This window comes from Cebidichthys violaceus, unplaced genomic scaffold (assembly GCF_023349555.1).
Source record: "Cebidichthys violaceus isolate CVI_PGR_0920_01 unplaced genomic scaffold, fCebVio1.0.p SCAF_33, whole genome shotgun sequence".
Lineage (NCBI taxonomy): Eukaryota > Metazoa > Chordata > Actinopteri > Perciformes > Stichaeidae > Cebidichthys > Cebidichthys violaceus.
Window position 1 is genome coordinate 2,991,492 of NW_027176517.1, and position 23,999 is coordinate 3,015,490.

General features: G+C 42.8%; 1 protein-coding gene across 1 annotated transcript; it reads left to right on the plus strand.

The window, feature by feature from the left end:
• The first annotated feature begins 1,957 nt into the window (after positions 1-1,957).
• LOC137883493 (platelet binding protein GspB) lies at positions 1,958-23,433 on the plus strand. The gene is made up of 32 exons (XM_068724979.1): positions 1,958-2,204; positions 2,731-2,991; positions 3,424-3,684; positions 4,873-5,124; positions 5,328-5,588; positions 5,683-5,946; positions 6,489-6,749; positions 6,853-7,113; positions 7,451-7,708; positions 8,344-8,592; positions 8,733-8,990; positions 9,889-10,146; positions 11,023-11,289; positions 11,790-12,053; positions 12,262-12,519; positions 12,620-12,883; positions 13,006-13,266; positions 13,806-14,066; positions 15,079-15,336; positions 15,623-15,883; positions 16,545-16,805; positions 17,187-17,447; positions 17,788-18,057; positions 18,835-19,095; positions 19,308-19,568; positions 20,210-20,473; positions 20,629-20,889; positions 21,047-21,307; positions 21,775-22,035; positions 22,669-22,929; positions 23,011-23,271; positions 23,408-23,433. Exons 1-32 carry the CDS (start codon positions 1,958-1,960, stop codon positions 23,431-23,433), a joined length of 8,094 nt encoding a protein of 2,697 aa, XP_068581080.1.
• Positions 23,434-23,999: the final 566 nt, after the last annotated feature.

Below are 23,999 nucleotides of genomic sequence, written 5' to 3' on the forward strand. Positions count from 1 at the left end.
GTCGTGACTTGGATGATGCTGTACGTGATTTTATGACAAGTAATTGTTTTGTCAATAATACGTTAATAACTCAATCTGGTGACATAATACCTTTTTTGGAAAAGCCTAAAGGCACAAGCAAAAGGAAACAGCATCATCTTGGGATAATTTTGACTTTGCTTTATTAATAACACAGCTCCAATTGGGCTTTCATAGCCTTGGATGAAGACTTTTTACACTATTTTGATTCATAGGATTTTATATAAAGATCCACATCTGAATCCTGACAACAACACATTACATATTTTGTCAGGTATAAGATACATAAATTAAAAATTGTCCTTTGATTTTAACACACCTGGTTGTTACTGAGGTCATATCAGTCAGGGGTCATTTGGGAATAGCTGTTCACCCCCCCCCCCCCCCCCCCCCCCCGGTTTTGTCTGGTGTCTACATTCACGCGTTCACTTGATGCATCACTGGGTGTCTCCTTTGAAAACTGGGTCTCCCATTGAGCTGCACTGTCTATAGCACATTGTGTTGTGTTCAGGCTGCTAAGAATGAGCCTGTTTGTGTTAAACCTGAAACCTCATACAGTGAAAAGCAACACTGGAGTGTAATCTTCAGTATCAGGGCGTTTTGACCTGAAAAGGGATCTGACATGCTCGCCTTTGATGTTGATGCAACACCACTTACTTACATTTTTTTTACGTAATTTGTCCTTCATAATGATATCTATCCATCCATCCATCTGACGGGAATGGGATTGATGAATAAGGTGAATTTCACAGTTTAAATAATTATATAATATCCATTTCCTTTAAGTTCCCTGTCCTCCCAAGAACCTGAAGTTGTTGCGAAATTGTTCCAGCGAAGTCATCGTTTTTTCCTGGGAACGCACAAACAGTACAGACCACTACTTGGCCCAGGCAGTGGACACTCAGGTACCGCGTTCTGGACAAAAATATTTGCAGCAGCAATTTTCTATGTAAAATGAATGTATATGTAAGATGATTCTTTTGAATTAAAAGAAAAAGTTCAACATTTTGGGGAAAAAAACGATAATTTGTCTTCTTATGTTGCATATTACTCTACAGCCAGCAGCTAGTTAGCTTAGCTTAGCACCATAGCTAACCTGGCTCTGTCTGAAGGCTTTGGTCTTTGTGCTTAACTAAGCTAACCGGCTGATAGCCGTAGCTTCATATTTAGGATGTAGATGTGACAGTGGTATCAACCTTCTCATCTAACTGTTTGCAAGAAAGCAAATAATAAGCATATGTCCCAAAAGGTTGAACTGTCCCTTTAAAGAGGTAACGACCAGAGTCTGTTAGTGTACACATCATGTCAATGCGTTGTGCTTTCTCTGTAGGGAGTGGTCCAGAAGTGTTTGACTGAAGACAACCACTGTTATTTCACACACACGGTGTGTGGACAACACTATGAGTTCTCAGTCCTCTCCATCACAGGGCAGTGCAGAAGCCAGATTAGCTCTACTGTTGACATCCGTACAGGTATGACTACATCATCTCTACAGCAGTAAACGCACACATACACATATCATTTTGTACAACACAAACATAACTTTGTGTAGCTTTTCTTTCTAATATTGCTTAATCTAGAGAGATAGTCATTTTATCTCATTCAATTAAAACAAGCAGACAGAAAAATCATTCTTTTTTTAAAATGCAACCAGTGATGAAGATTTTCAATTGAATATCCATAATTTGAATTTGCTGCAGTACAACTCTATTTAAAACATTAGTGGGTAGCTGAACTGTGATCCATTCTCATGTGATCGCCCTCTGGTGGATTCTCTTAAAACATGAACCAACTGCTGTCCTATTTCAAAATGACAATATCACTGCAGCTCTTTTTAGCTTGCAGTGTTCGGTTATCATTTTTTATAAATTGCAAATATCAATTAAATAAATAAGTAAAATAACTTTACCTGTCTCCAGCACCTTGTATTCCCCAGAATATGCAAACCTTAGCCGACTGCAACTCAGATGTTCTGCTCAGCAAGTGGGATCTCGCTGAGGGGGCTCTTCGTTACACCGTGGAGGCCTTCGGCAACAGGGAAAACAACAGCTACTACAACTGCAGCTCACTGTCCAACAGCTGCGCTATGTCGGGCGTCCAGTGTGGAGAGTACTTCACCATCCACATCACGGCTTTTGACGAAGAATGTGCCAGCCCGACGGTGCTGGGGCCTGTGGCTGAGACAAGTGAGGAGGAGCTGTTAGTGCCAGTTTAATATTGAGATTATAGACTTATAACTACCTGTCCTTTATAATAAACTGACCGGATGTTTTTATGTAAAATATTAGCCTGTACCTACAGACAATGTTCAGTACTTATTAGCTACATTTCACCACAAAATATTTTCTCCATCACTTCACAAACACAGAAACTATTCACTCAGCATTTTCATGGGATTTCTTTATAAGCTGAATCAATTAGTCAATTCATCAAATAGTCAATTAGACAGAAAATGAATCAGCAACTATTTTGATAATTGATTATTATTGTCCTTTTTCAAGCAAACCGTTTAACCGTTTGTTTGCTACTTTTCACAATTGAATATCATCATATATGACTTTGAAGACCTCACTCTGGGGTCTGAAAAATGTGATGGACATTCTTTTGTATTATTTTCTGATGGTTTTACAGACCGACTTCGATTCCGATCACCTGCAGAGGTAAAAGAAAAGTGGAATTTGTTCTTATGTAAATGTGTCCCCTCTCCTCTAGTCCCATGCGTTCCTCAGAACGTGTCAGCAGAGAGGGACTGTGGATCCGACTCCATCACAATGACCTGGTTAATGGCCGGCAGTGCAATATTCTTCATCGCCATAGCGAAGGACAGTAATGGCGTCATTCACAGCTGCAACTCCATAGAATTGACGTGTAGGATCGAGGGCTTAAAGTGCGGCACCAACTACACAGCGTACGTCATTGCCACCAACTTCATGTGCAACAGCTCTGAGAGCGAGATGCTCACCATAGAGACAGGTACTGTGAGGCTGCTCGTTTTTCTTCTCCTGGGTTATTATACTGTAAAGCTGCTTCAGTGTCCTTTGAAATGAACAAAAATGGGAAAGGAGGGACCTGCATTTTTCATCTGAAGTTTTAAAGGTCAATAATGTTGTCTGGAAGGATTGAACAAACTTCTATCTATGATATATTTAATGGCTTGGTCCCATTTCTGGAAAGCAATTTTTCAAATCTGTAAATCTCAGAAGGATATACTGCAGTTCTTTACATACATCTTCTTAGTTATTTGCCAGTTAAACTAGACCGACTACAAGCAGCACCAAGTTGTTTTTAAAAAAAATATCTTCTTTTTAAAAATCAGAATCTTAAGCTGCTAATTTTAATTAAATTCTGTATCAATGTTTCATTTCAAAATGTTGTCTACTTAACTGTCCCTTTGCCTCATTCCAGGTGCTTGCCCACCGCATCACGTTACTGCCTCACTGGACTGTGCAGCCAATGAGGCTCTGATTTCGTGGCGTGACCAGCTCAAAATAAACTCCTACACCGCCACCATCAAGGATGAAGATCAAGGACTTCTCAGCTGCAGCTCCACTAATACCAGCTGCAGGGTACCCAACCTGAAATGTGGCCAGCTCTACACTGTCACTGTCAGCCACCACGATGGCACGTGCCTCAGCATGCCCTCCCAGGAAATCTACATGGAGTCTGGTAAAGGAACAACAATTCGTATATATTAAAACTTCCCTTCATGTCACTATATCTCTAATCTCCTCAGTAAAACTTTGAAAAAAGTTTAGAGCTCAAAGCTGCACTAATAGGTTATTCTATGGTAGCTTTATATTAACGTGTCTGAAGTTCTCTTCAGCTACAGCGTCTTTCAGCGTCTTTCAGCTCGACTTTACTGTTTTTGTTTTGCCTCTCATCAGCGTTGTTTGCAGCAAAAACCTCTGATAAGCTACATGCTCAGCTCTTAACAGCAGACAGGTAAAGTTAGTGACCAGCTGGTGAACACAGTGGAACGTTCGGCACCTAAAGAGCCAGATATTTCCCTCAACAGTTGGATCAGAACAAAAGGGTGTTCAAATTGGACTTAATTTGTCAGATATCCAGAAATATGACTCCAGATGAACTGGATGAGCTGGATGTGTAAATAGGCAACACTTTTCCAATGTCAACTCCACTGTAAGGTGACAATATGTCAGATATTGTGTTTACAGCATGTAGTGCTGACCCCAAGTGGCCCAAAAAAAATCTATGAATGCATGTTTAAGTACATCACCTATATCAGTGAGGTCCGCGGAAAGTTATCAGATATAAAAAATGTTATCTATTTAAAAATATGTTTTTAAAATCTCTAATAGTTCCTAGATTACTTTGTAATCTAAAAATCTGTAGCTTTTAGAATCTGCACATATGTTTAATATATGTCTAACATCTTTCCAATAGATTTCTCTTGTCTTGTTCTTCCACATAAAACATATAGGGGGTCCCCAGTAGTCTATATTCTCTCATTTGTAAAGTGTTCTTGGCTGAATAAAAATGTAGAACCTTCGGTCTATATAGTCTGAGAAATCCTAAAATGGCCACTGTACTGAGGATAAACTCTTTACAAACATGGCTCTGGTGCCACCATCAAGCCAAACTTTGAACTATTTGCCCCACTAGCAGTAAGGATCTATGGTAAGAATAGTAAAGCTGTCATTTTATTCATTGTTTTCTTGTGTTATGTGCATTACAGCATGGCATGTAGTCTTGGTCTCAACTTAACCACCTGCACATTAGCATCTAGACTTTTAAATCTCTGCTTTCCCTTTTTCCTAAACAGTGTCTAGATCAACCTGCATGTTGAAGCTCTGAGAGGGACATACTTCACCTTTCTTTCTTCTCTCTGTCCAGTTCCTTGTGGGCCCAACGTGAAAGCCAACTTAGACTGCCGGTCACAAGTACTGACCCTCAGCTGGAACGCGACGAGTAATGCAGAAGGTTACAAAACCGTGGTCTCAAACAGCAAAAACAAAACGTCCCACATCACCACGAAGCCTGGGGTGACGATCACCACGCTGGAGTGTGGACTTAATTACACACTGACAGTGATGTCCTTCAACAGCACCTGTGTCAGCCAACCCTCAGTGTTACCTATCAGGGAAAGTAAGAGAACACAGTGACAAATGTGATGTGTAGAAAACAAAACTTAAAACTAGTAAATTATGCATTAGTAAGTTTGACCTGATATAAATGTGACTTAGTATCGAGAAAATATGTCTCCTGACATGTAAGCAGCTTTCTAGTACTCTAATTTGAAGACAATTCCTTAAAATGCACAGAGCTGATCTGAGGTTTTTCTCCCTTAGCACCATGTGTGCCCACTAACGTGATGGTTACAAGAAACTGCGGCCAGAGTTTTGCCCAAGTTACTTGGAATGCAAGCCGTGGCGCCCCACGCTACCAAGCAGCTGCAATGGATAAAGACGGCAAGCGCCTGCTGTGCTCCTCCAATGAGACGTGGTGCATGTTGAAGGGCCTCGTGTGCAGCCAGGTTTACAGTGTTGGGGTGTCTGCCGTGGACGACACCTGCTCCAGCAAGGAGAGCTCTGCAAAGACACTACGGGCAGGTAGAAACGAGCACGATTCAATCTCTGAAATGTGTATATCCTTCTCACAGTCCCAACTCATGCCATCCATATGTTCTGTGCCCTTCCTCTACAGAGCCCTGCCCTCCCTCCCAGCTCAATGTCTCTGTCAACTGTGCCAATAGCTCTGCCATGTTAAGCTGGAGCAGCAGCCCCAATACAGTGTCCTACACTGGCAAAGCAGTGAGCGCAAGCGGACACAATGTGACCTGTGACACAGGAATGAAGCTCGGTTGCCAAATGGATGGTCTGCACTGTGGCAAGAAGTACACCTTCACCGCGTCAGCCTCAGACGGCGACTGTCAAAGTCCTGACAGCAAGCCTGTCGTCCAAACAACTGGTGAGAATGAGTCTTCTTTCTCCCTTCATAAACCCTTTCTCGTAAATCCTCAATACCGCTTCACTTTCCTTGCTTATCCTTATCATTCTCTCTTTTTTTCCTTCTTCTGGATGGCTCCGTGAAAAATCACCCTTTTCCTTCCTTACCTCCTCCTTTCTACAAATACTGCAAATCCAAAAAACAGGCAACTTCACCAAAAAGATCCATTTAGTAGCGGTTCTGGAGCTCAATGACAGCTTGGCAAAGTCTATCTGTCGAGGAATACAATTGAGGATACAACCGAAAGCTCCAGAACAGCTCCTAAACGGGCTTTGTTGAATTATTTTGCAAGCTACTGTTTTCAAGGTCAAGAATATATTTTCTATCTGTACCAAAAAAACTTTCTTCATCCACCGTGTTTTCTGTGCTGTTAGAAAACTGAAAGAGAGCCCAAAAACTAAATCTATGAATGCAGTTTTAGTAGCTGATTCAGCGACGACTACATGATTTTCTTACATTTGTAATCAAACTACTACTAAGTCTCATTCTTTGCCTCCTATCAGCCCCATGTGTTGTGAAGAGTGTGCTCAACACCCTGAACTGTAGCACCAACATACTGACCATCAGCTGGGCATCTGGATCCATGCCATTAAACTACAGCGCCACCGCCCTGGCTGGAGACGGCACTGTTCTTCGCTGCTTAACAGAGGATTCAAGTTGTACGCTGACTCGATTACAGTGTGGACAGAGCTACAATGTGACGATCAGAGCCGTCGGCAGCGCATGTGAAGGACACAGCAGTGTCCCCGAAATAGTCAATTCTGGTACGCTTTGTCGGTCGAGCAGGACATGATCTCTTGGTAGTAAAATTGTTCTCTCCTTCCTCCTCATGTGCCTATTTTTCCACCAACATCATTTCTCTCTTAGTTCCTTGTGTTCCTGTGAACGTCCATGGCGTTGTGGAGTGCTCCACTAACACAGTGAATGCGTCCTGGGATGCAGCTGCCGGCGCAGCGTCCTACATCTCCACATTGAACAGAGCGGGAGGTTTCTCATCTTCCTGCCCTACAGCTGACACAAGTTGCCTCTTCTCTGACCTGCAGTGCGCTCAGACGTACAAGCTCAGTGTGGTGGCCATGAACGACAGGTGTAACAGCTCAGAGAGTGCCAAGATCTCAGCGAGAACCGGTAACTGCACATTGTTGATTACAAAGAAGACTTTCATTTCGGGCAAACAGCGTGAAAGCTATTACTGTATGACAATCGTTTTTCCGTGGACTTCCTGTTGTGGATGTTTGAGGTTCTGGAGGCACTTGGAGCAAAACATTTGATGTACTTGCTATATTTTTATGGACAATTGTCAGGATTTGGCTCAAAGCACAGCTATCGAAGTAATGCAGATGCTGCAGTCACACCCGTCAAAATATACTGACAGTTGAATTCCATCATTTAAGTGAAACGATTCTTTCTATCAAGTCATAGTATAAATACAGTCATAATAGTCATCTTCCACTCCCTCCTCCAGCACCCTGTGATCCTACAAATGTGGCCTCTGCTTTGCACTGCCTCTCTGGTGTGGTGACGGTGACTTGGGGGGCCAGCGCTGGAGCAAAACATTACACAGTCCTCGCCAAGGCCAACGGATACATCGACTACTGTAACTCAAACGGCACTTCCTGTGAGCTGACCCAGCTGCAGTGTGGGAAGGAATACGCTGTGACTGTGCTGGCAGGGGACGGGAACTGCAACAGCTCCATACTTGCCAAAACCAATGTGACTACAGGTAAAGAAAGACACAATGAGAGTGAGGAGCCGTTGTCTAATTTTACTTGGAAACCATTGTCGCTGATGCTTTTGAATATATTGATTAGCCAATTTAAATATTGCTATTAAAAGTTGTGGTTTTTTATTGAATGTATGGCTTTTTATCCTGCTTTGAAATCACGGGTTGTATTCTAATTGCAATCATTGACTTCACCGCGACAGCTGTCGGTGAATTCAGCTGTGCAAAGCTGGTGCTTATGAGCAGGGCCTTAGCCAGGAAGTTAGAAATAATGTGGTCACGAGTGCCCCCAAATGCAGCCCTAACCACTTACAGAAACTAGAATATACATACTACCCCACTTCAAAACACCTGAACTATCCCTTTAATGTTTTCAATGGGAATCAAGACCCTACTTATGTGAAATACATCTTTGTCCTTTTGAGAAATAACTTATATTCCGATGAAGGTCTTAGGTTTGATGAACTGATAACTGCGTCTTTAATGCAAAATCTTTCCCAATTAAATTTTGAAGCTTCTTTAAACCAAACAGAAAAAAGGAAAATTACAGAGGTTTGATATAAGACAAACAATGAACAACCAAAAGATTCCTTTGAAATGTATGACAATCCCTTGCCCAGCCCCCTGCGCTCCAGTGATCCAGGATCACTCCCTGGACTGTATCTCCAACCACGCTGTGGTCACCTGGGTTGAGGACGAGGATGCCATGAGCGTCACGGTCAACGCCACCTCCAGCCTGGGACACTCGGCGTCCTGCAGCTCCTCCACCAACAGCAGCTGTGTCCTGGATGAACTGCAGTGCGGACACACCTACAATGTCCAGGCTGCCGCACGAGGAGTCCAGTGTTGGAGCAAACCCAGCTCTTCTTTTCAGATTGTCACAGGTAAGTTATAACTTAAACTTCTTTATGTTAAGGCTGTTGCATTCGGGGCCACTTGATGTTGGCGGGGTCTTATGAAGTATTCAGGAAGTATTCAAGTATGAGGTGTTTAGGAACTGACTGTGTACTCCACTCTCACCCAGCGCCCTGTACCCCTGCAAATGTGAAGTACACATACTCCTGTGAGACTGGCATCGCCTTCCTGAGCTGGAACGAGACTTTGGGAAGAAAGAGTTTCTACGCCTACGTCTATTCTGGAGACAACATGGCCTCCTGCAGCACCAGCCAGACCAACTGCTCCCTGCCCTCACTACTCTGTGGTAGCATGTACGATGTGATCGTGATAGCTGTGGCTGACCACTGCAACAGCAGCGTGCCAGGGGTAACACAAATACAGACAGGTGAGAGAGCGTGTGTGTGTGTGTGTGTGTGTGTGTGTGGATGATTTAAAATGACCGGTAACCTGAGTTTCTGTGGGTGTAATCTCCACTCCACTCTAATCTAAACCAGTGTGTTTGCACTTAAACTACAAAGCATGTAAAACATGACATTTTTGTGCACCTTTTCTTGAATGTCAGCGATGCACTTTTGAAAGTGTGAGGTTAAATAATACTGTAGGCGCTAACCTAAACTATCTACCTGCAGACATGAACAAAGGATATAAACTAAACATAATCAAACTAAACAAAACTAGGTTGGTATTTGAAAGACACCAACCTTCCAGGAGGGAGAGCGAGAGCCATCTTGGAACCAACCAGGTCATGTAGGCTCCCAGTTGGTGAGGTTAATTAATGAGGTGGGGGGAGCAGGCAATCAGGGAGGACCTGTAAGGAGGAAGCGGAAGCAGTCCAGAGTCCAGAGGCCTCCACAATCAAAGAATTCATCGAACAATTCACATTTTTCTTTGTTCAGAGAGTAAGAAACCTCACTGTGACAAAACCTTGCTTTAGCTAATAGCTAAAGGTGCAACTATTAGCCAAAACATAGATTTAGCTAAAAATTGGATTATAGTTACTATGGAGGGCTACAACGACATTATATGTGATAAACACAGACACAGTGTATGATTCAAGCTAGCAAAGGTAGGTGGGCAATTAGCATTGTAGCTAATCACAGTCTTTGCATGTTCATCTGTTTAAAAACGAGACTGGATTTTGGCATATTTTCAGAAAGACTCCCATGAGCACAGTTACTGTAGCTCCTGTCTTCTGAGTTGAAACCTTTCCCTAAAATGAAGTAAGTGATTAGTGCTTTTGCATAAAGACTCAATTGTGTTTCTGTTCTTGTTTTTCCCATCAGCCCCCTGTGCTCCCAAAAATATCAGTGCTTCCCTGGTGTGTGACAACAACACAGCGGTGGTGAGCTGGCAACAGAGCCCCAGTGCTGTTTCCTACCAAGTGACGGCACAGGGCAGAGACGGTGATGTCAAATGCACTACTAACGACACAAGTTGTCGTCTACCCAACATGCGCTGCGCCCAGACCTACGTGATCACTGTCACCCCCTTCTCTCAACGCTGCAAGGGCTTCGACAGCTACCCACACAATTACACTGCAGGTGAGGTGGAAGAAAGCACTTTGACACACTTTGATGTGATATGAACATTGAGTTTGTCTTCGTTCAAACCTATTCAAAAAATGTTGTATATACAAATATTTTACGTTTTAATACTGCCTTTCTATTAAGGTTTAAGACTCAATCAAAGGGAAAATGATTTGCTGGGTTGGTCGTTTATACTGGGCTGATGCAGTTCTGCTAGATGCCACCAGATGTCAGTGGTGGAAATTAACTAATTTATTCAATTACTGTACTTTAGTACAATTTAGAGGCACTTCTATTTTTATTTACAGTATTTCTCTTTCATGCTACTTTATACATACTTTATACTACTACATTTTCATTAAAACATCAATGAAATACCTTTCATGTTCAGATTAATACTACACAAATTGATCAACAAATAAATTCTGATGTATTGTTATTAGTTAAAATACAAATTTATTGACAAATGTATTATGTGAATTAACAAATAATTAGATTTCTGCCTCATTCTGCCTCATGAGTACTTTTGGTACATGGTACTTTGGATGCAAATACTTTTACTTACTCTGGGGTATTACTACTTTTACTTATCTGAGTACTTCTTTCACCACTGCCAGATGTTGGCTTCAAGACAACTATTGACTACTGGATCTCAATTGTTCATTTCACTTCTTATTGTCTAATGTGTGTCTTGGGGGTGATTGTGACAATCATTATCTTGAATATAGGGTAATTACCTATTTTATTTATAATTGTTATATAACATTAAGTATGTTGCTACATGCCAGAGTTCTCATAGTTCATTGTTTGATATGTTCTAAATATTGAACATGTTTTTGCCACATGCTTACTCCACTTTAACGTCACTCTTCCTTTCTTCTCTTTCTTCAGGCCCCTGCCCTCCCACCGATGTTCATGTGTCCCTGCAGTGTGTTGGTAATGTGGGCCATGTGACCTGGACCGCCTCCCTACAAGCAGATCTCTATGTGGCCACAGCGCTCCCGTCTGCTGTGGATGAACAAAACCACACCTGCACCTCCAACGGAACAAGCTGCTCCCTCACAAACCTCGACTGTGGCGAGACGGCCGTCGTCACAGTGGTCACCATAGAGAGGGGCTGCACGAGCAAGCCCAGCCTGCCTTTCACTTTCCAGTCAGGTCAGAGGATGTGTGCATAGATATTAAAGGAATAGTTTGACATTTTGTTAAACTTCTTTCACTTTCTTGCTGAGAGAATATGAGAAGATTTATAACACCCCAGTTTTCAATCTTCTCGTCAAGGCGTGTTTTCCAAAATGTCAAATCTAATTCTTTAAGTCTTGCAATTTGTAACAAGTTCTTTGTAAAATGTTTTTCAAAGCAGTGTAAAATTATTCTTAAGGCTTTACATATAGTTTGCTATTTGTATTGATCTGAAATATCAATAAAACCCTAATTGTGACATACATTCTAATAGTTGAACTTTAATCAAAGTGTTAATATAATGAATCAGTTTCATGATTCTTATTCTACATATTTATATATATTATATTTTAAGTATTTAACAATAATAAATCGTATAATCTATAAGTGTCACAATCATATGAACTATTATATTATTGGTTTTAATTTGCAAAAATTTATATTTTCAATCAAGATTTTCTCTCTCTTGTTCTCAGTCATTTGCCCACCGACAAGTGTGACTGGAGTGACAACTTGTAGCAACAATGACATCACAGTAAGCTGGAACCCGAGCTCAGAAAGTGGTGTTAACTACACCGTCCACTCTGAAGAATTTGGCGGGACCAGTGGCAACTTCTCCACAACCCAGACGTCCCATGTGCTCACCGGGCTGCAGTGTGGCGAGTGGTATTCACTGACAGTCGCTGCCATGGACAATGAGTGCCCCAGTGTCCTCAGCAAGCCTATACTAAGTGAAACAGGTTCATATTTTGATAACTTGGTTGCTCACTTACAATAATGCAGAGCTGCTCCAGTGAGAAAAAGTCATTTTCACAGTGCCATTAATCAGTAAACATCCATTTCTCTACGCTAACGAAAGCTACAGAGTTTAATTTTCACTCCCAGCTCAGTCTGTTATTGCAGTTGAGGAGCACAGAATAATTTCTTCCTGAATCTCTTTCCTGCCAGCTCCGTGTCCTCCGACCAACCTGACGGCCAGAGCCGAGTGTGGAACCAACTTGGGAACGCTGACCTGGCCGCCGAGTATCCACGCCATCTCCTACACAGCTACAGTGACTGGTACCCACGGCCATGTAGCTTCCTGTTCATCCAACACAACAACCTGCTCAGTGAAGTTGGATTGTGGACGGCAGTACTCAGCGGTTGTGGTAGCTTCCAGTGAGAAATGCAACAGCAGCACGGGAGCATCCGTAACTTTTGACTCAGGTAAATGACACATGCGGATGTCTGGGTTACACTTTCACTGCTTAAAACCAACGATTGAATGATTAAATCAATCGTCCTCCCCTCTTGTCCCTTCCCACAGCTCACTGTCTGCCTGACAGGGTGGAAGCAGACCTGGACTGCAATGTCAACTCCTTTGCGGTTGGGTGGAGGGCAAACATCGGCGACGTCGGCTCCTATACTGCGATCGCCATTGGCAGTGACGGCTCCCGGGCAACCTGTGACTCCGTTAACACAAACTGCGATATCCAGAACCTAACATGTGGCTTCAACTACAGCATTGTGGTCACTACATCATCAGTCGACTGTGGCACCATCGAGGGATCCGACTACATGATGCAGTCAGGTAGCAAAAGATCACGACTCCTTATCTTAGTGAAAACTCTCATCTCCGCATCCTTTCTTATCACGACTCACTGTATTCTTACACCCTACCTCTCTTATTCATGCACCTCTTCACCCTTTCAGCCCCTTGTAAACCAGAAGGGGTGTTGGTGGATCTGCAGTGCAGCACTAACATGGCGTTGGTGACCTGGGGAAACTCGGGGCCAGACCAGACCCAGGTGGTGTCTGCTGTGGACAGCAGAGGAATGAACACCACCTGCAGCTCCAGCAGCTCCAACTGCACCTTAGACCAGCTGACCTGCGGGGAGAGCTACGTCATCAGTGTGGTCGGCCACACAGACGCATGCAGCAGTGAACCAGCTGTTGCAGAAACGCTCAACGCAGGTACTAATCATTTAGAAAATAATAATGTACAGCGAGCATTACATGGTCTACACACTAAAGCAGGACTGAAACCAGAGGAACATGAAGATATAATCACGAGCAGAGGTATGACAGTGTGACTGAAAATTACTTTTAGAAGAACAATAAAATGAATCATGGTAAGATGTAATGTGAAGAGACATGACCTTAAAATTATTTGTTAAAGTTTCACTACATTTTTAGAACCATCAAGATCCAAAGGTTTGTACCCAAAGTATGAAATGTGTTTTAGCAAACTGACTTTGACTTGCGGTCAAAACTATGAACGGTGGTTGAAGAATTATTCAGAATCTTAAAGTGGTAATACTATAAAGTAAAAAGAAAAAACATGCATTTTAAAGTTTTGCCTAAAAAGATATTAAGATCAATATTTTATGATGAGTTAGTTTCCACCATTCGTACTTATCAAAGCTGTAATATAAAAACAGGGAATTGAAATCAGATGCTACAGAAGACTAAACTGACTCTCCCACATATCTACCTCCCTTTCTTCCCACCAGCTCCATGTGTTCCCACCCACCTCACGGCTGACGTGGACTGCCAGTCTGGTATCACCGTGGTCACATGGGACTCTGCACGTGGTGCCAAATCTTACACCGTCTATGCTCGGGGCGATCTCGGCCACAATGCTGAATGTAACAACACTGACACAAACTGTAACTTCCCTAACCTGGCGTGTGGGCAGGACTATGCCATTACAGTGGTGGCTCGCCACAACTCCTGCATCAGTTTGGTCAGCGAGTCCGTCAACGCCACCGCAGGTAAAAGCAGATCAGCCGAGTATGAGTATGCAGATTTACAACCACCTTGAACTACACATCAGAAGCTACAGAATGCACTTGACATAGGGTGCGTTTCAATACCCATACTATTTAGTATGCCGTGAAAAAAATGTAGTGTGTCACAATACAAATGCAGTATGTCCTGCTGCATCCGGTTGCATTTTGCAGTATGCAAGCCAGCATGCTTTTCTGGCTATTCTGACCCACAATCCTCTGCGCAGCGGGAGATACGTCACATCGGCTGAGCTGCCGAGAGCACAGATAGATGATTCAATGACAGAAGCTGCCTGCTATATGAGCAAGAGGGTAAAGCTAAAGGAGCAATATATTGACAAAGTAGTAAGTCCCAATACTGCATGCAACAATAAATACTTTGTAATGGCAGCTGCAATATGTTCTAACAGTCAAAGTAAAAAGTATGTGATTTGGAAAGCAGCCCTATCTAAAAACCTGAGTCAACTTTGCAGCACTGTGGAAGGAACCTTGATAAACCTGATGCCACTGAGTAGAGAGTAGGCATCACATTTCTTGGAAAGGGAAGTAGTCTATGATCCACTATGGCCATTTGTATTCCTGTTACTGTACGAGCGGTTTGACACCACGTTATCCGATAATTTAACACAATTAAATTAACACAATAGGTAGATATACACACTTTCATTTTATTGCCGTTTCATTGTTTTATATCTAATTACCTATAATAAGCTTTAGCAAACTTAAAACTTTAAGGATTGTGCAAGAAGACACATTTGTCTTTATTGTTGTGTCCTATGGTTGCTACAATGTGTTAATAGAAGAGCAGTGTTAAGTGTCAGAGGCATGAAAAGTTCTCAAAAACTCATTTAGAATCCAACTACAACGACTTAGACAAGTCTAAAAATAATATTTGTTTTAATTTACAGAAATCACAGTTTTAGTTTACACAGTACATACCCACATGGCCCTCTGTCCATGTATTCACTTGTTCCTCTCTACACACCTCTCTGTCTAGGTCCTTGTCCCCACAGCGGTCTGCAGACTACCCTGGACTGTGACACCAACACGGCTCTGGTGTCTTGGACGCCCGGCAGTGGCATCCGCTACTACAACGCCTCAGCAGAGGCCAACGTAGACACGCAGAGCTGCTCCACCAACGGCTCCTCCTGCAACATCAGCTCTCTGCTCTGCGGGCAGAGCTACAGGGTGAGCGTCGGTGGACAGGGACAGAACTGCCCCAGTCCGGCACAGAACTGGCACCGAATCACCACAGGTAACTTTTTATACTTCATAGAGTTTAGCTGCCAACTACTTTGAGCTTATATTTTCAATATTTTCAACAGTTTATCCATTGCTTTCAGCTAATTATTTAAACTCCATATCAACTACTTTTAGCTATGTATGCTATATTACCATATTACTTTTAGCATCCTTTTACTACTGTTTATCACTCATTTTTCTACCAGAACATTTGTAGCGGGTTATCAATTACTTATATGCATACACATACATACATGCATGTAATGATGCATGATATAAATTATCTTTCATTCCCCCAGCTCCCTGTCCTCCAACCCAGCTGAGGGTCGACTCTTCATGCGAATCAAACAACATCTCGGTGTCGTGGCAGGCCTCGCAGGGCTCCGCTTCCTACATGGCCGTGGCTAAGGATGCACAGGGCCGCCAGTGGTCCTGTAACACCAGCAGCGCCACCTGCCAGATGTCTGGTCTGCTCTGTGGACAGCAGTACCAGGTCTACGTTGCTGGTGTTGATGACACGTGCATTGGTGCCATGAGTGATGTCAAAGTGATTCATACAGGTATTTAAACCAAAGTCATGTTTGGTTCGTCTTTGGTCGCTTGAAATATTTACTGTGGAATTTGTGACTGATTCAGCATTTTAATAAGAATGATTTCACATTTACTATGTATTGGTAGCATTTAACAGGTTTTCTTCAGGTTTCATCTAACTCCCTACATGTGGTATTTGAAAATGTAATTATTTGGTGCCCCAAGTGGTTGTACTTAAAAAAGGAGGACTTATAATAATAATAATAATAATAATAATAATACAAAACCTCAAAGTAAGAATCAAAATGTGCCATAGAACGAGAAGTCAGCCCATACAGTAAATACCTGACGTAATAATTTGAACAAAAACTGAACATGTTCAAGGTTTCAACATTTATTATAGAGCCACTGAACTACATCATCTCTCATCAGACCAGGATTATGTTTATGTATTTTTATGCTGATTGTTAATTTGTTCAATTCAAATTGTACATGTCTTGTTTCCTTACTATCTGTGGTTGCAATCTTTTTTTTTTAACCTCAAGAATATTTCAGGTTCATCCAAGCAGCTCAGAACCAATCACGAGCAGTTCAGCGTCTCCCTCGACCACTCGCATACCTGAGGCGGAATCAAACCTGTCAACCTGTGACCATACAGATGTGACAGATGTTTTCTCTTTCTCTGTTCAGCTCCGTGTGTGCCACAGAACATACAGAACAACCTCGACTGTGCGTCCGGTGTCCTTAACGTTACCTGGCAGTCGACGGGTGACGTTTCTCAGTTCCGCGCCTCCGTGGTGAGCAGCAAAGGTCACGTCAGCATCTGCCAGACAGATAAGCTTCACTGCGTAGTACGCAACATGCAGTGCGGTCTGACCTACAACGTTACAGTGGTGGCCCAGGATGAGGCCTGTAACAGCTCCCATAGCCCCAAAAAGCAGGTCCTTACAGGTGGGTAAAGCTGCTGGTGATTGTTACAGCACGTGATTACAGATCCGTCTCTTTTTCTGTGTGCTACTTGAATGTTGCTACTGTGTGAAAATCTCAAATAATGCAGTACAAAAAACGGTATGTTTCTCGACCACGGTGCATTTTTGTATTTATCCAATGAGTAAGTGATTCATAGGACTAAAGGACAAAGAGTCCGTCTCAAAAAAAAGCAAAACATGCAAAGTTGAGTCATGATTTCCAATCTCCAATTTCGAAAAAAGGTCTTTCATTTTGAACTTCTATGAACTGTTTTCCTATTTTCTTTCAAGAAAATACTCAAAAGAACGAGAGCGGTTTATGTTTGTGTCTTTGTTCATCCTCATCTTCTCCTCTTCCTCTCAGCTCCTTGTCCTCTCTCAACCTTCTTCCCCACTGTCAACTGTGCCACCGGTGTTGTATCTGTGACCTGGAACAACAGTGTGGCGGGGGTCGTGTACACGGTGTCTGCGGTTGACGTCACAGGTCGCCGACACAACTGCAGCGGCACAAACGCCGGCTGTAATCTTACCATGCTGGAGTGCGGTACAAAGTACAACGTCACCATCACACCATCCAGAAACAGATGTGTGGGCAGAGACAGCCCCACAAAACTGATCAAGACCGGTAAGGATCAATACTTTAGCTCTGCTTGAATAAAGAGGCAGATGTAAACTACTGTTATTTGTGTCTTTGTTTCTTTTATAGTCTTTTATAAAATTGATTTTAGGATATGATTAAAACGTCCCATGATTTAAGTTAAGTCATGTTTTTATACGTAATAGTAGTGACTGTAGAAGTACAGTAACTGTTCATGAACGCTGCATTCTTACTAGGTGGCCATTTGCCACTGAGATATTTAAATGTGTATATATTTTGACAAAGTGAAAACAGTCGAGGGTTTTAGGCATAATATGTGTAATAAAAATGACATCTGATTTTCTGGCGTGTTCCTGGTTACCTCCAGTTCCCTGCGTACCTCGCCTGTCTGGTGTGGAGATGGACTGCCTGGTAAACTCAGCCTGGGTGATGTATGACGAGTCTGCGGGGGCTGAGGAGTACGTCATCATGGCGAAGGACAGCCAGGGCGCCGTCCAGACATTTGCCTGTAACTCCACGTCAGACGGGATGTGCGCTCTGCCGCCGCTGATGTGCAGCCAAAACCTCACCTTCACCATGGCGGCCCGCGACCAGCAGTGTCCCAGTGCACCAAGCAATGCTGTCACGACTGAGACTGGTAGATTGAAAATAAAATTAAACTATATACAAAAATAAATATTAAAAACAGTATTTATAATTTAAAAACAAGAAGTCACTTAAAAATTGTTTTATTACACAGAGCTATTGAGCTGTAACTGTTTTTTTTGTTTAAAATAAAAGATTTAAAGGGTCTGCACTCAAGACAGCTAGGAAAAGAGGAGATGAAGAATCGAATATGGCTCTATTTATTTATTTGTATTTCTTTAAAACATGATGTTTCAGATCTCCATACCAAGTTTTTCAACTCCTTTTCTGCCTCTTGAAATGATAAAATATAATTAAAATCACTTTGTGTAGAATTTGAAAATGTCCAACTTGATGCTGTGGCAGACAAAACGCATGACGCCCAAGAGACCCTGAAATGAAAGCACCAATTCCATTTTCTCCAAAGAAAAGCTAATGCCCCGAGAATAACTTGAAAGATGCTACATTCAATAAAACTAGATTTAGTGGTGGAAATGAAGGTATTAGCTACTCTTGAGGGGCAATGGCTGGTCTGAAGAAAAGCAGCTAAAATCTGTTCTCTCAATCTAATGTAAAATGTGAAAAAGTGAAATGTGCTATTTTTTACACAGTAGTTACAACAACTAGCCTCTAAAAGCAGCAAAAGCAATTCCTGTACCTTGGCTGTAAGGTGACATACTGAGAATCTTGTTTTTGTAGTGCAAGTATAGATCCAAGGCTTATGCCGTACATTGGCAATAGTCAGGAGGTTGTTTTTAAATTGTCCCTCACAGTGCTTCCCCTTCCCCAGCTCCCTGTCCTCCTGAGAATGTAGAAAAATCAGTGGGCTGCGACAATCGCACGATCAGCATCGCCTGGTCAGCCATTCCTGGTGCTGTAACGTACACGGCCACGCTGGAGCAGATAAGCGGAGGCAGATTCTGCTGCAGCACATCGGACACCGGCTGTGACATCACCGATCTGCCGTGTGGAGAAATGTACATTTTGGTTGTCGTAGCCAAGGGACGAACGTGCAACAGCTCCCAGAGCGAAGGGGACATCACCAGGACAGGTGTGATATATATATATATATATATATATACACACACACACACACACACACACACACACACACACACACACACACACACACATATACTGTACATGTCACCAAAATGCATACACGCATCATGAAAAGAATTAGGATCAGAGAATAAAATGACTACAGCGTCCAGGCTTTGTGAATAGTCCATAAGAAGTCTGTGTTGACCTCTCGCCCCTCAGTGCCATGCGTTCCTCAGAACCTCAAAGCCAGTCTGAGCTGCAGCGACAATGTGGCCTCCATGTCGTGGAACCAAAGCAGGGGAGGACAGTTTTACAGAGTGAGGACTGTGGGTACCGATGGCCACATGGACGAGTGCAGCTCCAACACGAACCAGTGTGATCTGATAGGTCTGCGCTGTGGACAGTATTACACAGCTACTGTGATGGCAGAGGACCAAGACTGCCAGAGCAAATGGAGCGACAGTGTGACAATCAAGACTGGTACGTAAAGACTTTCACTGCTTACGTTTTCACACGGACGTCATCCAGAGCTGCATAAAACATATTACGTTTGTGCATGTATTATTTGTTTCTTTTCATCTAGGGTAACCTGGAACAGCTCATGCTATTTATCTTCTTTTTTTGTTATAAACACAGAATACACACCAAATACACAGTTAAAGTTTTTACAAATGTTGTGACATCAAATGATTTAGCTTTAAAAGAAGAGTTTGACATGTTGTGAAATAAGCTCATATCACTCACACGTCTGTATGGTGAATATAAAGCTGCGTTACGTGTTTGGCCAATTCTGTACAACACTCCAGGAAGTCACTGCGCATGCCCAAGAAATAGTCAAGTTTACAAGCCCCTGTAAACCCAATACTTTTATATGAAGTTTTTTGGTGCCGGTACGTAGATTAAGTTCCCTTGGAGAGAGCCAGGCTAGTCATTTCCCCGTTTCCAGTCTTTATGCTAAGCTAAGCTGCTGCTGCCCGTAGCTTCATGTTTAGCGCATAGACATGATAGTGAAAACCAATAAGTATTTATTATGTATAATCATTTATTGAACTCTGGTGACAAAAGTTTACAGAAGAAGACTTAAAGCCCCACACCAAATCTTCTTTCTCTCTTCTCACTAGTGCCGTGCACACCTGCAAACGTCTCCTCTGTGGTGGACTGTGAGGGCAATACTCTGACTGCGTCCTGGTCTGAGAGCTCAGGAGCCGACTCCTACATCGCTACAGTGCAGGACAGTAACGGTCAGAGCACAACCTGCCAGGGCACCACCGAGGGCTCCTGCAATGTGACAGGACTCGGCTGCGGTCAGATCTACCACGTCTCCGTGGTGTCCTCGGATGGATACTGCAACAGCCCGTCCACTCCTGTGGTTGACGCACCTTCAGGTACAGAGAGTCAAGTGACAGACGCATATCTTAAAGGGGAACTTGCCTGTCTAGACTTTCTCTTCTAGTTCTTTTTAGACATCGGAGCAATGTCGTAATACATTTAAAGCAAACTAAAGTCATGACTGCCATAACGGTTTTACCTGTCCTCTCAGTTCCCTGTGAGGCGAGACATATTGAGGCAGTGATGGACTGCTATATGCTGATCGCCATGGTGGAGTGGTACCCAAGTGATGGAGCTTTGTCATACATGGCCATGGCCACCACGGCGTCGGGCCTCGGCATCACCTGCGTGACCAACACCACCCACTGTGATCTGGAAGGGCTGCTTTGTGACCAGAGCTACTCGGTCTCGGTGAAAGCTGTGGGACAGACCTGCAGCAGCATCGCTCACATGACAGGACAGCTGGTCACTGGTGAGCCAAGGCACACGAGCTTAACAAAGCTGCACGCATGCTTAAAGTCCCCTACCATTCAGTAATGTTTCAATTATTGTCACTTCACTTGGATGTTGGACCTTGAACCACGTAAAATGAGTCTTATTCGCTCATCAACGCTTCTCCTCTCTTCCAGGGCCGTGCATCCCTGAGCACATCGTCACCCTGTACAGCCTGACCATCGGCCAGGTGCTGTGGGACATGACCGCTGGTGCCGATTACTATACAGTTGAAGCGGTAACAGATCAGGGCCTGATGGTCTCCTGCAACACCACTGACACCAACTGTGCCTTGACCAACATGGGCTGTGGCCAGATGTACACCGTTAACATCACTGCAAACAATCGCGTGTGTCAAGGCGTGTCCACCTCGACCGAATCAGCTGCAATTACGACAGGTGAGAAAATGCCTAGAACTTGATAGAAGATGCGTCTTTGCACTTAGTTCTAAACAGTCAGTGGACTTTCTGTGATGTTGTCAGCACGGCGATAGTGTTTATGATTTATTTATTAAAAATACAAAACTTTCCATTATTTTAACTTCTCAACTGTGAGGATTTGCTGTTTTATTTCTTGTCCTGTATGACAATAAACTAAATATCTATACGTTTTGTAGTGTTGATCAGACAATTAAGTGAATCAAGGAAATAATCAGCAGAATAATTGATAAGCAAAATAATAAACAGTTGCAGCTCTAGGACAGAGAACATGTATGTAGTAACGTGACACTTTCGATGTTTTCAGTATCTGTTGATGTGAATATTACAATTAAAAGTATTAAACATATGAAGATTCATAGATAAAGTAGCGTATTGGTGTTTATAGATGAAACATATGATCTGTGTGCTTCTTTTTCTGCCTTTAGAGCCTTGCCCGCCCAACAACGTGCAGACCAATGTGCAGTGTCACAACGACATGGGCATCGTGTCGTGGGAGGCCAGTTTTGGTGCAGTGGGCTATAAGGCCGTACTCAACGGGCGTGATGGCCACTCCCTGTCCTGTTACACTAACAACACTTTCTGTAACATAGAAGGCCTCCACTGTGGAATCGTCTACCACACAAACGTCTTCGCCATCGGAGAAAAACTCAACAGCACAGACTCGGATACTGTCCTTCTGGTCTCGGGTATGGTGTACTCATGGCTTCTGAGTACAATGTTTTAATGAGTTTGATATTCCACTGATGAACAAATGGCGGAAATGCTCCAAGAAAGTTAGCAATGTGCTTGCAAAATGCAGCAAGCAAGCAAGCAAACAAGAATATAAACAATACAGGTTTCAAATATTACAAATTGGCTTTGCAAATGCACTGAACTTAACTGTGTGGCCTCAGGGATACACACAATGCTTTTTGGTGAGAAACAGTGAATGTAAATGTAACTTTGTTGAAAGGAAAACTCCACAGGGTACCTTTTTAAAAAATGATTATATTGTGCATGGATACGTCTACACCCCCCAAGAAATTAGGAAATAAACCTTAGAAGCAAAACACAGTATATTAAACAGCAGTGAGCAAAGAAAGCTAAAGCCAGAAACTTGTGTTTAGCCTCTCTAGTGCCTTTAATGATAATTGATGATAATCCGTGCTTGTGTTTACATAAGCGTATAGTTTACCGCTAGTGGCATTTAATGCTGCCAACAGAACAACTTTCTTACTAGATTTGGCAATTTTAAGACCTAGAGAGCCTGCAGCTTTAAAGTGTGATCAAGAAAATTGCATCGTATTTCCTCTATGTCTTTCCGTCCCTTTGGTCTCAAGCTCCCTGTGCAGCTGGAGACGTGGCCGCGGATTTGGATTGCCACAACAACACGGCCAAAGTGTCATGGAGCCCAGCTAATGGAGGAAACTCCTACGCGGTGACTGCAGTCGGACAGGATGGCCACCGGGCTTCCTGTGAGACCGATGAGCAGCAGTGTGATTTGACTGAGCTGCAGTGTGGTCAGATGTACAACGTCAGTCTCGCAACCATCAGCGACCACTGCCAGACCGAGACACTCACTAATGTCACCTTCAGCACACGTGAGTCGAGCAACATCTCGTCACAGAGTAGTTGGGAGTCGAGCGAATGGGAACCACTGAAACTTATCTCATGTTGTCCAGGTCCCTGTAAACCTCTGCGAGTTGGAGTGGACCTGCAGTGTGGGACAAGAATGGCCGACATGTACTGGGAGCAAAGAGAGGGAGTGGAGCTCTACATGGCTACTGCCACCTGCAGCACGGGAATGACTCTGCAGTGCAACTCCACCAACTCCACCTGCCAGTTCTCCAACTTGTACTGCGGGGAAACCTACGACTTCTCTGTAACTGCATTCAGTGGCATGTGCTACAGTGAAAACAGCAGCACTGTGGAGATTCAGACAGGTAGAGCTCACTGTCAACTAATTAAATAGTTAGGTGATTGATTGATTGATTGATTGATTGATTGATTGATTGATTGGGCTTTTAGCTGCGTGAAGATGGAAATGAAATGATCCTCCTGATTGTTCACCCTCATCAGAGTTTAACAAAATATTTTCAGTGTGAGTCTATATCTATGTTTTAAAAATATATTATTTATTTTAATTTCTAAACTTATTATTATTATATTAAGTTGCTGTTTTTTACCCAACTTTATGCAGTTACTGTATAATCAATTTAATAAATTAATCAGCTGCAATTTTAATAATTGATTAATTATTTTGAATAAAATACAACATATTCAGTTGATCCAGCTTTTTGAAATATAATGACTTGTTTGTTTTATCCATTTGAATATGACAACCTGGGCTTTGGACATTATGATGTCACTATGTTATGAAATTTTAGGAAATAAATGACTAATTGATTAAAAGAAATTGTTATTTGGAGCCCTACACTGTAGCATATTGGAACAAGTGTGTCAGAATTGGGGACAGCAGAGATCACATCTGAACTAAAATACATTTTCACTAAGGACATTGTCTCCTTTTCCAGGGCCCTGCCAGCCAACTGGCCTCAAAGTCAGTGGGTCATGTGACAATGAGACCGTAGTGTTGGATTGGTCGGCAGCCGAAGGGGCGTCGGTCTACGTGGTGTCAGCCACAGGAGACCTGGGATATGTCACGTCTTTC